The following is an 18,347-nucleotide window of genomic DNA, read 5'->3' on the forward strand; positions in this document are numbered from 1 at the left end:
AAAAAACCCAAACTTTTTAAATGAACCAAATTTAAAATGCATGTTTAAAGTTAGGTTTGGTTTAGTTTATACGAAAAGGAACTGATCTAGCATTTTACATCTAAAGAAAAAGGGTGAAGAGAAGAAAAAGGCCACTACTCCCAGAATTACTGTGGAGAACGAAAATATGCCTGAGTCTACCAATACTGTCAAAGCAGCCATGAAAATAAGAGCTGAAAGTAGTAAGAGTGTAAAGAATAATGGTATGACATTCTAGAGGAAAGTAATGGCTAGCCCTGGTCTGCCTCTCTCTTCCCTCCCCTTCCACCCAAAAACCACTAAGTGAATAGAGGAAAAACATGGAACACTAGACTTGCCTGCATTTGTAATCAAACACAATGATTAGCAGAACTTTTTTCATTAAAAGTACATTTTTACATGCAATTTCAAAATATCAAGTTTTCTAGGCATTATAAATAAAAAGTACAGCTCATAATAAAGATAAGCCATTCACTGCCTTAGGAGGGAATGGGTTGCCGAACAAAATCAAGACAAGACACACTCCTCCATCTTCCTCGTCTTTTTGAGTTTTAGTTAAACACAAAGACTTTCACGATAAAAATAATCCTATCGCTACTTTTCCCACTCTCATGATACCAGATCCACTAGCCTACTAACCTGTATGTACCCAAAACTTAAGAGATATGTCATTGTATATCTAAAACCAAAAAATTCACAGACACATTCAAAAATTCTTAGTTTCCTATCTCCCAAGCCCAAAACCTCAAGGTAACAGAGAAATCATGGAATGTCATCCCCCCAGCCCTGCTTTTTGCTTATTCTGCTATGCATAATACTGAAAGATCAGTTATTTTCTTTTTCATTTGCATTTGCTACATTGGTGCCTCTTCAGGCAAATTATTTTCTAAAGCTTTCCTGAACAAGCAATTTTTACAAGTACTAATAACGAAGGCAACCATTTAGAATTGCAGAGAGCAATCCAAGTAAAGCTTTTCAGTCTTCCTTTAAAAAAAAAAAGAGGTTTTGTTTTCAAACAAAGCATAGACTCAAATCAACACTTCCAAATGCCATTTTCTCCCCTCGCTAATTAAAAAATCTCCTAGCCAACAGGATAACCTTTTTATCTCAACTGCAACTTAACTGCTCACTGTATTTAAAAAAAAGTATGATCTGTATAAAACAGGGAAATCACCAGCCTCTAGTTTGAAGAGATACTACAGCACTGCTGTTTCTGGGTAGGCCAGCCGGTAAACATTCCTGTACGTTACAGATAAGCAGTACATCTAATAATTCGGATCTGTTCAAGAAAAAACTAAAAATGAGCTGTTTAATTCTTCTACCTTTAATCCAAATGCTACAAAAAAAGTGAAGGAATGATTGTAACATTATTTGCTCCGAACTCACTGAATACAAACATAAACACATAGCTTTCTGCCACTTAACAATTGACACACCATGAGCTGCTCTGGAAGCCCAAGAAAGATCCATAAAAGGGAATTTTAAGAAGTCCACATCTCCATGGCATAAATATACTGAAATATTTGAAATAGTATTATAAACTTATCTTATTACCTTTTAAGATTAAGTATGAAGGACTCTGCTTCTCAGTGCAGCTTCCTATTCTGCTACTGACTTACTTTAGATTACTATCTGTGAGGTTTTGTGGGAACAGGTTTGCTAAAATTCTAGGGTACCAAGTTAGAAGAGCACTGTCTTCCAAAAAAGTTCTAGCATAGAAAACACTGCTGTAAACAAGCTAGCTAACAAAGCAAAGGCTCCCAATACTTTAAATAACTCCACTCTATCGGGCAGTAAGTCACTGCATTAAAGCTTTAGCAGAAATTTATTATTTCCTCTCCACTACTGAAAAGCTGTTTAGCTTTTCAACAGAAGAGGTCTTCTTCTATCACTGTCCTCAAAGTTATGTAAGAATTGCAATGACTAAATCTACCCTTGGATTATTTAACTCACAGGTTCATCTCTTTGCATCCCCCTTCCTTAAGTCAGGCTTGTACACAAGTTAAAAAAAAAAACAACAAAAACAACTAAGCAATAAGTTTGTGATGTTACTAGAACATTTTGACATCTTTCAGAATTCTGTACAAAAGCATCACTAAAAACACTATTAGACAACTGTGATCCTAATCCATCAGTCTGACCCAACAGTGAAGATTTATGCAACTCTCTAGATCTCCGTCAACAACAAAGCCTATAAGCGATCCGCTTCCACAAATATGAATACAGGATCAGAGCCCAAATGTTTTTCCATGCTCATTCCCAGATTTCTTCTAACGGCTATATTTTAAGTCAACTCCACAGTTGTAATACAGTTGCCTTGCTTGTGCCTACTATTCTTGCAGATTTAAGCGGAAGCTAAATTACTGCTTCTGCTGGTGCTTTGAAAAAAAAAAAACCCAACCCAAAACCAAAACCACCCAGGTTCAGAAAAGCTTTCAGAAGCAAAATCCCAGAAATTTCAGTAGTGTTTACACCAAGATTCATGAAGATAGTAAGAAGCCAGTGTCCAAAGAGAGGAAATGTGTTAATGTACTCCAGTTTATCTGAATATTACCTTTCTTGGGGAACGGGAGAGAGATCAAGTCTATTATTGGCAGAAGAGATAGCTGTTTATAAGAAGGCGCTAGTTGGAAAACTTCCACAAACCGCTGCCCAAATGCTAATGATTCAAAGATGCAACTTGAACACAAACATCTGAACTCAAAGTGTAGCAGAAGTACATCTTGAGGAAATTAGACTAAAATATCAGTGGACATGAAAGTACAGTCATTTCACAAAAAAAAAAAAAAAGTCTGTAAAGGACTCAAAAGGTCCTTTATTCCACAGTACTGCCACAGTGCAGGATCAGATACATGCAAGCCCTTTCTCTAACAATGTTCGTCTATCCTATTAAAATCTCCAAGACAGAATAAATAATCGCTGTCAGCAATCTATTGCCATTATCATCTGAAGAGTACAACACCAGCAAGTAAAGCTAGTATCAGTCCTGAATATACTTCTCAGTGTTTCCCTCCTAGAAGCTAACACTACAGCCACCACCTCTTTTGAATAACTTCATCAGCATTCCTTAAATCAAAAGGGGCAAACAGCTAAACTCCAGTAGTTTTGGTATTAATGTGTAACTTCAAACAAAATATTATCATCTCCTTTCTAGTCATGTAGTTCAAAGGGAACTGCAATATCCTGTCCCCTGGGAGGAACAACCCCATGCATTAATACATGCTGGTGTCAACTGCCTGGAAAGCAGCTTGGCAGAAAAGAACCCAGGGCTCTTGGTGGACATCAAGTTGGCGACGAGCCAATGGGCCCTTGAGGCAACGAAGGTTAATGGTATCCTGGGCTGCATTTGGAGGAGCATTGCCAACAGGTTGACGGCTCTACTTGGCGCTGGTGAGACACGTGGGGTACTTTGTTCAGCTCTGGGCTCCCCAGTACAAGAGACACATGGACATACGGGAAAGAGTCCAGTGAAGGGCCACTAAGATAACTGACTGCAACACCTCTCACATGGGGAAAGGCTGAGAGTCAGATTTGTTTAGCTTAGAGAAGCCTCACAGGGATCAAATCAATGTTTATAAATATCTAAAGGGAGGGTGTACAGAAGAGGGAGCCAGGCTCTTCTCAGTGGAGCCCAGTGACAGAACCAGTGGCAGTGGGCACAAACTGAAACACAGGAGATTCCCTCTGAACACCAAGAAAACTTTTTTTTACTGTGCAGGTGACCAAGCAGTGGCACAGGTTGCCCAGAGAGGTTGTGGAGTCTCCATCCTTGGAGATACTCAAAAGCTGTCTGGATACCATCCTGAGCAACTGGCTGCAGGTGACCCTGCTTGAGCAGAGGGGTTGGATGAGACGACCTCTGGACATGCCTTCCAACCTCAACCATTCTCTGATTTGGTGATACGCATTACAGCTGTACACTGAGGAATTCAGAAAACCAGGGCTCCCTGAGTAAGCATGACTTATTAAAACTGCCAGCACCAGTCTTCCAACTGAAATGCATCACAGGATAACAAAGGTGAGCAATAAAATGCTTGCGGTCACCAGTGGAACCAGGCATTTGGTCCCTAGCTCATCTTAACTACAGTCAAAGAACATTAAAACTCCCAGATTTATACAGAACATCAAACAGATCTACTGCTAGAAATCCAGACTACTTTGTACAGAAATAAATGCTTGGGGTTTTTTTATATAATTTCCATTCTATACATTTAGCTTTTACAACAGTTTCCTTTGAACGCAACTTCATTTCATGTTCTTGTCAGTTGGCCATTTTGCCCTTAACACTACAGAAATTGCTCCTCTTACTTATATAACCATGCTTGAACTGCTGCAAATTGTACGGAAAGGCAGTTACAGGAGTAAACTGTTAAGAACCTGCTGAACCCTTGACTGTTTACACAAGCTTACTTTTACTGGAAGTAGCTACTTAGTCTTCTTTAACAAGAGGTGGTTAAGAAAGAAGTGAGGAAGAGGTAATAGATGTCCGATGGAATCTCAGTAGGAGCATCCACAGAGGTTTACCAACCAGCAGAAACAGGAGGCACATGAACTAGTACTCACAAGACTAGTGACTAGACACAGCTTCTCATCCTTCTTGCAGAAGAAGTTTCTAGACAAGTTCTACAAAGTTCTCACAAGGATCTCAGATGAAACAGGTCATTGTTAATTCTCAGAAGTTTTAACAGACTGTAAACACACTTGCAGGACATTTTTGCTTTAAAAAAGTCACAAACATTACTACTCAATTTTTTCTACAGACTAGCTGCAGAGCGTTTATCACGATTTTCAAAAAACACAACCATCACCTGCCTCATTCCTTTCCATGACATCCTTTAGGTCTAATACCCCAGAGCACTGGAGTGAGAACCAACTGAAATTACAGAATGCAAGTGTTTATGCTCTCTACCTTGAAGGAAGTGAGTGGATACCAACAAAGTTAGTTAGCAGCTCTGGGAGTAAACATTTGCACCTAGTAATTGCATCCTGTTCTCACTCCCCCATTTCCCATCCCTCAGCAGGACAAAATGAGCACGGGCTGACCGCAGCCATCTAAAACTGCTACCACAGGGGTCCTGACCCACAGTCCAAGAGACAAGGGAGGCTATCAAAACTAACAGTCTTCAATTCCGTTTCAAGACAGGGCATTCACCAAGATGGTATTAAATAGCCTGTTACACAATAACTCAGCATCCTTAGCTTGGATCCTTCATTCTGGATGAAGCTTGGCTGAGGTTATCCAGAAAAGGGCAAGAGCAGCACACTTCCTGCCTCAGAACCCAATCACTACTTGAATTTTTAGAAACCCTTCCAATAGTCTTAATTTAGAAGACAAGAATTTACAGTGACAGAGATATATTGTCTAGTGTTTGCTCAAATAATATCTCTGAAAAATGGCATATTAAGATATGGAACTACATATTCTTCAATTACAGAGCAGATAAAATGTACTCCTACTAATGACAAATGGAGAGCTCAATATTCATACTTCTCTGAATTTTGAAGTTTTCATCACTCCGTAGCCAGGAGCATTACCTGGAAGAGGATACATTGGCTACAACTCATTGCCTAAGAAACATCAGTATGTCAAGAAGCAAATAACTCCATAATACACAAATAAAAACAACTAATTTCTGAAAAAGCAAAACCACCAGGCACAAAATTCCTCAATAGTGTTATCTGATTAGGTTGACTGTTACACACCAAAGAACATGACTGGAAGCTAAGAGAAGGAGCATGAAGAAAGTAAGGGGCACCCTGACCTACTGCTGTTCTGCATCTGCGCTACTACTCCACTTTGGCTATCTGCTGAAAGAGTCACAGGGAAGTCACAGCAATGTGCTACCAAACCTGGTCCTAATAACTAGGCTTTTGCTCCTCGGTGACCTATAACAACAACTGGAGATGACTATCCAGTATTATCCACATCTCCTAGGAGTGTCAGGAAATGCCTACTACACTATTATACTCCCTCAGAGGGTGCGTGTGATGGTGGGGAATGTATGCCTGCAGTTCGTTTATGGCATCAGCCAGTTATCATTTACAACATTAAATACTGACACCATTTTTAATATCTGTGGTTTGTTCTTCACTCATCCCTTGACATTCAAGCCTCACCCTTGTTTGGGTGGGCAACCTCTGCACTAAACTTCTCCAGATTCCTCCTGCAAGAAATATTCATGGCCTGCACCATGTTCCATTCCAGGCTCAGAAGATGAGCTGAGTAACTAGTGCTGAGAGTAATCCCATAAAGGCCAAGAGAAAGATCAAGTCTAGTCTGACTCCAAAAAAGGCTCCAGCCTCTGTAGAACAGGCAGGGCTCCATGACAATACTCAGTCAGTAGTAGAAATGCAGAAATTTCAATATCCACCTCTCCTTCCCAGCTCTGTCAGGCTTTACTCAGCAGAAGCAAGCAGAATGTGCAATTAAGTAAAAAAAGGGAATACTCTTTGTCAACTGAAACACTCAAGGGCTGCAGGATTTTAGGCAAGACTCCTTCCTTCTCCACTTTGTTTAAATGGGTTCTGCAGCAATGAAAAGCTACTCTGCCAGCAGAGCTGAAGTAGTAAGTAGATTAAAAGTGATTGTTCCTTAAAAGACGGAGTCATACCTCCTGTGTAGTGACTGACAGATTTGGTCTACCTCCAAGGCACTGTCTTAAGAGTACTGCTGGCCTCATCACAAAACAAGTGCTGCTTGGGGGTGGGGGCTTGAAAAGGAAGGGGTTTGGTTGGTTGGTTTTGATAAGCTTTACAGCAAACTAATATCCTCCAAGAACTTCCTTTTCTAGTAAACCTAAAGCCCAGGAAAAAAGATTTGTTCCTTCTCTCAAAAGGTAACATGTCTGTGTTATAGGTAGACCTGATAGGAGCTTCACCACACAACAGCAATTTAACAGCCTATATGAAAAGTTTAAAACAAGGTTTTAATAGAAAATGTCATACTGCAGCAGCAGTTTTGACATGTTTAGGAGACTGAACAAAGTTAAAGAAAGATCAGAGACTCATTTCTCTTTCATATTTTAAGAACCGATTCAGAAGAATGAGAGTAATCCTGCACTGCCAACCTACCTGACTTATTCTGGATTTCAACTTTTATTTAATAAAATGTCTTCATTTTTCCCAAATGCCCCTCCTCAACTTCAGTCTTGCAAATCTGTGGAACATACCACCCCAGAGGAAAGGGGAAAAGATGAGAAAAACAACTCCTCCCAAACACCTGTTTCATCTGAACTGTGACTATGAACTATGTAAATTTGAGCAGCCATCAGTTACTGAATAAACACAAGACAAAAGATAAATCTAAAACTTTTTGTTTAATTTCTTTAAAAAATGCAAAAACAATGGAGAAAACCTGGAGAGGAAGACAACTAAATATAAACTGAAACACAAAATTACACAGTGCTGATTCTGTGAATGGGGACTTCTTTCCATTACAGATCTTTGCACACTTTCCCAATGCTAACTCATACTAAGTGTTTGTAACTACTAATGAACAACTATAAGAATGCATCATATACACAAAGACTAAGGTCAACAGTCTTTCATAAAACGGTTGCAAAGCATAACCCAACTGTAAAAGACAATATATTTAGTCAGCAGTAAATAACAGAAGAATAGTACGTAGTATGTAACAGCACCTATTTAATTCAAAACAAGGTCCATGTGTATTCACTACTTTCTAATACCCTTGAGACTCTCTGATTTGGCAATTCTTTCAACTTTTTTATTAGAGATGCAGACTCTTGCATGATACATTTAAGTCCATGGACAAGACTTACCTATCTTTTTCCTCTGCTGCAAGTCCATTAAGGGTAGCCCACAAACTACATTATGCTGTTTAAAAATCAACTTACAGGTTCAATTTGCAATTTATGATGTTCAACTTACAAAACGCACCTTCAAACAGTCACTCTCATTAATACAGATAAAACCAGAATATTACTTGTCTAAGTGGGTCAATGAAAAATGACTGATAGCTCACCAGCCTCATTTTTCATTCACTTATTGGCATATATGGATTCACACAGGCCAGTCTTTAAGGTTCTGTAGAAAACTCTATCAGTAAGTTAAGTAACAACACAGGATAATCAGATTCAGTAAATACTGTATCTAAGACCACCTATACAAAGCTGAACTCTGTCTCGTATACACTCATCTGTCTTACTATTTATTTTCCACAGGACCGAAACTGCTTGAAATACACACATGCTTTAGTCAGCAAGGACTAAGGAATGGTGTCCTCCAGCAGGGTTGGATACTGGGGAAAAACAAAGAAAACAGACCTAAATTAACTTCTTTTCAACATAAACTTTCAAAGACGCTACTAATTACACTAGGGACTTTATTCTAGAATTGCATGCTTTGCCCGAAGAGGTTAGCAGAATAGTATTTAATTAAAAATACAGAAATCCAAGTTTTTAAGTTACCTTATTTTTTCTCCAGCATCTGCAGACAAATATAAATGCCTTTTCAAATACCAAAAGGCATTATCTATAAATGGTAACTCTCCCCCTGCCATGGTGCAAGCTTCTGCCCACCTGTCATCACATTATTAAAGTTGTTTTTAAAAAAGCTGTATTTAAAAGATAACAATTGACTGGTTTTGTTCAACCTTCTAGAAGAACTGAATTGGTAAGAGGCTAAATATAGGAAGTTCTAGTTCAAAAGATAGTTGTCACTGCTATAGAATGGAAGTGATTATACAGCCAAAATAGTGACATTGCCTGTATTATTAACCAATGTTCTTTTAAAAACATTCAATGACATTTCTACAGCGCTCATTACTATAGTGCCTGAAAATGGAGGAGGATTATAAAACACCTATAATGAAACTACTTATTTCCTAAGAACGCTTCAACTTATCCATAGTAAAGAAGAACTGTCTATGCTTCTGAAACTTCTCTTACTAATTTGGAAACTGTTACAGCTGAAGTCTAGATGTAAGTTGACACTTCAGAAACTCTGATCTTTCATGTTTAACTTTGCAAGGTAACAGAAGCATTTTCAGACATGAAAAAAGTTTTTGCCTTATTTCAGTAGTTGTATTGATTACTTAAGGTGCAATTAACACGTGGGGTGGGGGGAAGAGCATATCAGGTCAGGATTGCTTAACTTAAAAAACCCATTCTGAATGAAACAGCGGAATAAATACAGAGATTTAACACCAAAAATGTGCCTACTTCTCTCCTGCCCAAAAGAACGAGTATCAATATTTTGAAGACTCATGAGAACTTCAGAGTCCTCTCAATTCACTTCAGAAGTAGCAATCCTAAGACAACTTTTCTCAAATTAAAGTTACGGAAAAAAAAATTCTGAAAAGCTTGTGTAACAGCAGGAAATATGTTCCTGAAAGAAACAGAGTAGCTTTAAGATTTCTATCCTAAATGAAGTTGGTGTTAAAAGAAAATATTTGAACTGAATTAGAACAGTAGAAATGGAATGAAGAAGACCTGAGTTTCTGGGAGTGAATCATCCCTCTCATGTGTCAGCAGGATCCTGAAGGTCTAGAAGGCACAGGGACAGGTAGTTCTACACTTCAAGAGCTCAGCTGTGTGTCTGTAGCTGTCGAACAGGCTCATGTCAAAGGTGACAGTACAGACAGTGGAAACAGTGGCACAAAATTTTATAAACTACTAGGCATGCCTTTCCCCATTTTCAAACAAGGGCCAGTCCCCAAAAATTCATTCAAGTCATTTAGCTTTCCACTGCAATAAAATCTTAGAACAGCCAAGGACATGCTTTTCAAATCTGAGGACTATGTGACTATGAGCACAGTACCACAAAGTAAGTTTGACTGCAAATTTACTCAAAGCAGCTTACTTGGGATAATTGGCCATGTGCAGGCTCTTACACTGCAGTAGAAGGAAGGTGGCTCATTCCGCTTCCACTGGAATTACTCCCAATTTACTGAAGACTTATGAGCAGAAAGGAAAGTTGCTTGCTTACCTATAGCCTAACAAGATTTACTAGCAAAGATTAAAAATTGCTGGAACTCTCAAATTTCAATGGGATTTAGGTCCCTGACTCTGTTCATCTCCTTTTAAAACCCAAGCATGGGACTGCAACATTCCAGGTAGGTTGTCTTGAAACTGCCATAACGGACAATAGGTCACTGTCCACAGAAGCAGGACTATTACACCCAGCCTGCTACTCATATCACTCCTAACTCTAAACCAACAGAAATATTTGGGTTTTAACCTAAGTCAAAACAGTTTTAAAACTTTGATTCAATATGTGATCATACTTCTATTAGTTTTAAGATCATCATCCCAACACTACAAATTAGAAATAAATAGCATTAATTTAACAAGAGGCAAATTCATGGGATTTTTTGGCAAATGTTTTATACTGATGACTTGTATAATATTAACATTGTAACGACTTTAAGGGAGATGCTGTGTGCCTCAATCCCAGTTAAGAACTGCCAGGGGAAAGAGCAATGCTGTTCTGCACATCCATACCTTCTGTGGAAGGCACCGAGCCTCCTCACGGGTATCATCTCTCCAAGTGAAAAAATCCATTAGTTCATTAACTTCCCAGCCTCAATGACCTGGATTCAGAAGGCTTCCCTGAACCACAAATGGCCCATTCCTTGCTCACTCAACTTCAATGCAAATCCCACAAGAATTATTTCTGGGTTTTTTCAATTAACCTACAAGTAGTTCAATATTTTACAATTGTTCAAAAATCAACACTACTTAGAGAGGAAATCTGTGAAATACACACAAACTTATACAGATTGCAGACACATTTCCTGAGGCCATTTCAAAACACGGAACACAACGAACGATTTGGGGGGAATGAAGGAAGAAAGTGTGGGTGCGGGGCAGAAGGGCCTTTAGAGGCTTTGGGGGCTTGCTGACAACTCCTCCTCTGTAATGATAAAAGTATAACAATTCAAGAACTTGTATAGTAAATAAAAGATAAAATTTTATGGTAGACAGAGGCCAACAGAGGATAATTTTTTTTTCTCAGCTTACTTCAGGGAGTGGAAGGAATATACACTTAAATCACTTACATGTTTACAGATAATCAATACACTACTGCATGCTGACAGTAACCTTTCTCTGGGGGTTTTTGCACCATATAGTGCATACACCATGATCGGATGCACAAATCAGCAGTGCCTGGAAGAGCAAGACTAACACTGAAATGAGTGCAACAGAAAAGAAAAAAATCCAGAGCTACACATGGAAACTATATCCACATATATATAAAAAATAGGTCCACTCAGATGCTACCAACACTTTAAAAACAGAAGTAGTGTGAAAGTAAAAGGGAAATATTTATTTCCTTAAAGATTCTTCACATACAAAATGTAAGAAACAGACATGCACAGCCTGTACTCAGACTACATGTAGTACAAGAAATTGTCACAAATTTTTTATTATATAAGCTAGTCCAATTTTATATCATTCACATGTATAATTTAAATTATTATTGTCCTCATTTATATTTATTCTCAGAAGTATTAAACCAAAAATTGGCATTTCCACAAATGCACCTCATCCATAACCATAAACAAATAAAGCAAGTTATCTGTGTACATTTTGCATACTACTACACTTTATTTAAACTACAAGCAAGACAGTTTCAGCCCTCAAACACCAATTTTATGCACAACTAATTAAAGAATCTAGGCAACTCCACAGCAAGCACCATCCAAATGTGTTTATTACAGTTTTGTACTCCTTGCTGTATTCAGGTATTAAATGCACTTTTTTCCTGTCCTAAAATGCATGTGTTAAAAATGTCATTATGGAAGTTCTTTTGTTAAGTCATCTAACAGTATTTACTTCTGCTGATATGCCAATACTTGCACCTTCACAAAAGAACTATTAGCGATTTAAAATTTCTACTGGCTTTAACTGAACTTCAGAAAAATAATCATATGATAAAAAGTATGCTTGGCCATGCTACAGTTTTCTATTACAGTACTTTCCTATCCTTGTTTCCACAAAAACTGACTCAGAATGAGAAATACGAGCTCACTTCTTCTCAAGAGTTAGTTTTCCACATGTATAGCTACTAGAAACCAAAGATAACATACACACAAGGTCAAAAACCTATTTTGGACTGTAACAGAATCACTGTGCATTTTATGAATGGACTCAATCAAACCAGCTTAAGAAAATTTGTCCCAGTCCATCACAAAATGTTTTCAACCCATACAGAGAGATTATCAAACACTGCAGATCAGCCATGGTGGTGAAAATTTAAAAGCACCTGCACTAAGACTACCTGTCCTACAGATCAAAGCCAAAGACTTCAGAACACATATTTGAAATTCTGAGAAACGTTGCCACTTATGTTGTGTACATCTGCCCAAAAGAGATTAAAATAAGAAACATTTTGAAAAATTGTAATAATTTTTCTAGAAAAAACTTCTATTTTTATGTTACTTTCTATTATTGTAACTCTTCATGTAGAATACCAAAAGCTCTTGATCAGTTTTCTAGCAAGTCTCACACAGCCCTTTTACCTACCACTACCAGGGAAAAACAGTAATTCCTGTTTAATAATGCACTACTATACAACACAAGAATGAGGAGGTGGAGAAACCTATCAAGCCACTTGAAAAAAACTCAGATTGAATTAGCCAGTATAAAAATCTTAACAGAATGCTAGTGGTGTTACTTTATACTTCTGCATGAAAAAATCAAGCAAATTTCAAATACAGGCAAGATCCATAAACAGCAGTACCCTTTCCAATGCCATGCAGAGGCACTTACTCAAAACTCAGACCAACTGGAATGATGATTGCTCAGAACTTAAGATCCAACTAACAAGGAAAAGCAAGAAAATGTGCAACTGAAACCCAAACATCTATAGAACTCAGGAATTCTAATGAGATTAGGTTAGACCACAACTAAAAGATAGTATGTACAGTGTATTAAAAAAAACCCAACCAAGCAAAAAACCACCTACAATTACTCAAAATCTACCCTGGAATTAGTGTTACCATCTCTTAAAAATTCTAAATGTAGTATCAGGGCAGTCAGTCTGCTCACGGCATTTCATTAAAAAAAAAAAATTATCTGTGAAAATTGGAAGGCCTTCATTAAGGTTAACTGTCCAGTAAACAGCAAGTATCTCTGTATTTTTCTGTAATTTACATGAAAACACCACCTTTTTCCTCTGAGTAAGATAAACAGTGTTTTAGGTTTTTGGTCTGTTTTATTTCGAGATTTTAAACCTACTAAAATTTTAGTTGCTAACATTAACTTATTACTACTGTATACACTATATGGGTTAATAGCTAAGATGCTCTTATAAATATGTTTGAGAATATAAAACAATCAAGATTCACAAAGCAACCATGTAAAGCATTAAGTTCACTAGGTGGTCTTGCAGCCCTCGGTGGGATTGCATTATTTTAATCAGAGCTAAAAAAGCCTGCAGTAAACCATCCTTCAATTCTATCCCCATCCCATCCTCCAGGCCTCTCCATTCACTCACCAATACAGCACGCATACTCTAAACCAAAGCAGAAATACACATATTGCTTACATAATAGGAACACTTAATCATTTGACCACAGTTCAACATGTTTTCTATGGTCTATCTGCTGTAAGATGCTCAAGACAGACACAAATTTTACATAAAATTCTTGAATTGATAGATTACACATTATATGTTGAAGCATAAATTTAACAAACCTCATCTCAACTTGCTTCATCAATTCCCCAAGATTCAAAACAAACCACAGAAGCAGTTAGCATTCCCCGAGAAAAAAAAAATGCCTTCTGCCTACACAAAGCCCAAAACAAGTGGCCATTAGATCTGAGGAGAAAGGAGCAGTAGTAATGAAAATATGAGTCTTAATACTTTCTTGTGGAAGAGTTGAAGCCATTTACTTCTAAGTTTACAGAACTTTCTCTGAGGAAGGAGTAACATCAATTGATAAATGGGGTTGAAAGAAACAAAATGCTGTCTGCCTTTCTGCACAAGACCGCATGAAATGAGAATTTTCTTGGACACAACTATTTCAAATAAAATGAATCAGTGAAGCTTATTTTATATATATATGTATGTATATATATATACACACACATACATACTTGAAAGACTCATTCAATTGCAAGTGCATGTGTAGGATCTCTCTAAATGCTTTCCAGAATTCATAATATAACCATATAATACTGATCCACTGGAATAGTTCTGCGAATTGGCAAAACACTATTTTGTAGCATTGCTTTAGAGAGGAAAGATAGCTCTGCAGGAAGTGAAAATTATTAAAAGCACTCAAAAAAAAAAAAGAAACATACCCCAACTATAAAGATCAAGCCCAATACCCTATGTCAGGTCATGCTGGTTTTCAGAAAGATCTGTCCAACCAATTTTATGGTGACAGCTGACATATTGCACTGAGAGAAGGATGAGTTCTTGCAAAAAAGTTCATTCAACACAGCTTAACGTTACTTGTATAAATTTTGAAAATGAATTCCCAAAATGCTTTCCAAATTCTCACATACTGTTTATTTCTGTAAGAAATGTGCATTTTTTACTTTGTACAACTTTTCCATCAAAACACATTTAAGGCTACTATTTTCCACTAGCTAAACACAGCAAACCACCTCAAATACACTTGCAGGAAACATAATTTATACATGCTAGATCTCCGTTATAGACATCACATCTCTCCAAAAGTTTTAAGTGCAAATCTAGCATTCTTTGGCACCACTTTTCTCAGATCAACTACATCATCTTAAAATCAGATTTGCTGCCAGATTGTTTGAGAGCTTTTAAAGTACTCCTTTAGCCAGCAGTAATGGGGTCACCGAGAGTTAAGCAATGAGAGCCAATTTAAGACCCTCAGAGTACTTTAAATTAAACCAGGGAACGGAAGAAAACAAATCCCAACACTTCTCCAAAACAGGTACAATTAATTAATATTTTGTAGGAGTATCACAGCTACTTCTTCACATAATGCACATATTGTGTATTCAGCAAAAATACTACTGCACTCCTCCAAATAATTAAAAAAAATAAAATACTTACAAACTATAACCAACTTACATCACTGACAATTACTTGACGTTTCAGAAATTATTTTTTTTATTTTTAGCGTCCAACCACAACATGTTCCTATTTGTTGCAGTGTGTATGAATTTGAAACAAAAATGTTTAAAGACTGCTTAAGAAAAAAGAACCTGCACTCACTCAAAAGTCCTCTTACACTATTCCATCTCTCTCATTAACTCTAATGCTACTCTGAACACTATCTGGATAGACCTTATACAAATATAGAACAGCTATATATTATGAAGGTGTTAAAAGTACCATAAGTGGTTATTGAAAGTAGCACAATGGAAGTCTTCTACAGTGGTACATAAGGTTAATTAACTGCACAAGCTTAACTGCATCAGTTTGCTTTACTGAATATACAGTAAACTTTGATAAAAAATTATTTCTATTATTCTTTCTGGATTTTAAAAAAATGCTCAAGTCTGAAGTCTCAGAAAAATGCATCCTCAGCTGGACTATTTCTGATGCAAAGATTATCACTGTGTTTAAGTCAAGCCCAACACGAGAACACAAAAAACTCCTTAGTAAGTAAGTTTTTAAATTAGGAAAAGAAATTCATTTTTTTCTATTGTGAACAGAAAAAATGGTTAAATGTATACAAAACTATCTTCCTCAACTACTTTTGATTACTCTACAACCCACTTCAGCAAAACAGTACACCATGTACTCAAGTCATTGCCCTTGAGGTAAGAAAAAGCACATCAGAGCACATACCAGGAGCTAGCAAATATTAATGGACACTTGAGATGACAGATCTGCCACCAGTTACAAGAAATAATAAACAAGGAATCTGGAATAAAACTAATTCCAAAACATTAAGATCTCTAGGTACAACACTGATGGTTTTCAAATGTTTTGGTCAATTTCTAGTATTCTAGTAAGGTACAAAAAGAAAACTTTGGAGTAGTAATATTTTGCAAATTACTATTTCTCCTTTCCTTTAGCTACAGTAAAATGTAACAATAACAGAAATATCAAAAACATTATGAAAAATAGAAAATATTAGAGACAGAACCTACATGGAAGGAGCTACCATAACATTGCTATGTTCCAGGAACCTTACCTCTCAAATTTGGCTACTTCTAGTTTAATATAATAGTAAATAGCTACCTCCATGCAAGAAGCAAACTAATCTAAAACAGGTAGACCTGCTGAGGAAAGATGATCAATAAGAAGACAAATTAAAGCAGCCTACAAAAGTCACCTCTGCAAGCAGTCAATTCAGAACTCAAAAGCAGAACCACTAAATTTGAGAGAAAAGAACGAAGATCAGTAGCTGAAGTACGAATAGTACACTTTCTAAATATAGACTCTACCCCCCCCACAAATGCAACCTCACTGACATGAATAATCCCATTGCAGTCACTGGCACTATTCACAGGACCAAAGCTATACAACCACTTAGGCCTCCACAAAATTCGCATTAAGATTTTTACATGAACTACGGCTATTGCCTTCTGCAATTATGAAAGAGAAACTCCTCCAAATCTCTCAACCAAGTACATGCTTCTTTTCTACAAACACTTTATCAACAGGATCGTCAACAAAATGTCTTGGAAAAGAAAATCTATTGAAGTGAACACCTGAAAAATTGCTGTCAACAGATGTCACCAAACATTTAAGACCCGTAGGCCTTGATGCCTATTTACTTATCGAATTATTCTAGGAAGAAGGTAATTTTTTAAAAAACTTTTAACCTAGACATTCTTTAAGCAACTGAAAAGACAATGCTAGCAAAAACAGTTTCAGAAGAAAAAAAACCCTGATGACAATGTTTAACTTTATGTAAGAGCAGGGCTCTGTATGAGCATTCTTCACCCCCCAAACTAATTTCATACGCTCATGTACAGAAGTGATGAAAAAAGTAAAACACAAACTAAAGTTTATCCCACTGTTAAGTCTACCTTGGTTGGCTGACCCATATCTACATATTCACAGTTGGAATACAGAATCTGTTTATCAAATTAAAAGACCATTCTTTGGTGTAGTTCGTTATAAAACATACACACTGTTTTTGTCATGGTTTATTTTTGTACAGGTTTTCCTACTACCATAGGAAGAAGCCAGTACAGCCCTGGCCACATTGCAGTAAGTCTTTTTCTTTATTCCTATAATCCAACACATCCTAACAAAATTGACATTCTTGAAAAAGGCTGTTTAAAAAAATGAAGGCAATTTGGAGATCAAGAACCTTTCATCAGCTAAAATTCCTAATTTCATAGCCCATTTTCTTCTTTTGACTTTTACCACTAAATGCAACTGTCAGTCATTAAAAGTAGAGGAAAGAGTAAGAGGAAAACAGTATAAATCAGATTGCTAAGATTAAGACAGCTGCTGAGAAAATAAAGAATTCTCTAATTTCATCAGCGAGAGTTTTGATGAAGCAAATATATTGATATATTCCTCGCCAGTGAAATAAGATAAACAGGTATATCCAGTTTCTCTATAAAGGCAAGGCACATTAGTTCTACACTACTGCCTACTGGGATCAGACGTAGCATCAAAAAGTTAACGCTAAACCTTAAAAGCCAGTGACTCAACTGAGTATCTTCTTTTTAACATATACACCGATGAACACATACACACTTCCTGGCCATCCTCTGGCAGACTGAAGCTTCTCTATTTCCCTCATTCCTCAGCGCCATTAATAGTACTGAATTTGTTATTCTGTTGTAAGCTTTAATTGAACCAACTGTCAAAACACAGCAAGCTTTATGGCAGTATAAATTAATAATCTGGCTCATTCCCCTCTGTAACTCAAAAGGATGGCACGCTCATGGCTCCACCGAACATGCGTGAAAGTTACCTATGCCTAGATGTTTATAGTAACATCTTCCAAACAGCTGGCATTATGCCACCTAAATCTTATAATCATATGACTTACAGCCTCTTTTACGGAGCGGAGAGTGAAATAAATCCACCAAAAGGAAACTCTCCAGAAGACATAAATAAACACACCCCCCTTCCGGGGTTAACTAATTTTGTTGATGTAGGCGTATCACCTTCGACTCCTTCTTTGAGGCCTTTTCCTTGAAAACAAAGAAACCAGCCCCCTCCTCGGCCCCCCCGTGCCGTACGTGGATTTCCATAATTGATTTGCTTGACTGATGACGGAGACGATAATCGCGGGGACCAGTTCCTCCACCTCCCACTCGCCAGGCGGCAGGTAGCACCGCTCCCCCGAGATGCGGCTCCCGCCCGTTCCGCCCCGCAACTCGCACGGGGGGTGCCCGAGGCCGCCGGCCGGCTGACAGCTCTCCCCGCACCGCCCGCACCCGCGGCCCCCTCCCAGGCCCGAG

The 18,347-nt window shown here is 37.6% G+C and overlaps 1 protein-coding gene across 3 annotated transcripts in view; it reads right to left on the reverse strand.

Moving 5' to 3' along the window:
• The window catches only part of CUL3 (cullin 3), a 57,898-nt gene that overhangs the window by 39,344 nt on the left and 207 nt on the right, over positions 1 to 18,347 (reverse strand). Inside the window, exon 1 of one of the 3 annotated variants that reach the window (XM_010568285.1) lies at positions 18,051 to 18,252. The exons of 1 other annotated variant lie outside the window; for it this stretch is intronic. In XM_010568285.1, the coding sequence (XP_010566587.1) occupies positions 18,051 to 18,137 (87 nt within the window). In that variant the 5' untranslated portion in view covers positions 18,138 to 18,252. Of the gene's footprint in view, positions 1 to 1,572; positions 2,783 to 18,050; positions 18,253 to 18,347 lie in introns of those variants that run through there. One more of the 3 variants, XM_010568287.1, reaches the window with a different exon arrangement.

The sequence above is a fragment of the Haliaeetus leucocephalus genome, unplaced genomic scaffold (genome assembly GCF_000737465.1).
Source record: "Haliaeetus leucocephalus isolate CR32 unplaced genomic scaffold, Haliaeetus_leucocephalus-4.0 Scaffold240, whole genome shotgun sequence".
In the NCBI taxonomy this organism is placed as follows: Eukaryota; Metazoa; Chordata; class Aves; order Accipitriformes; family Accipitridae; genus Haliaeetus; species Haliaeetus leucocephalus.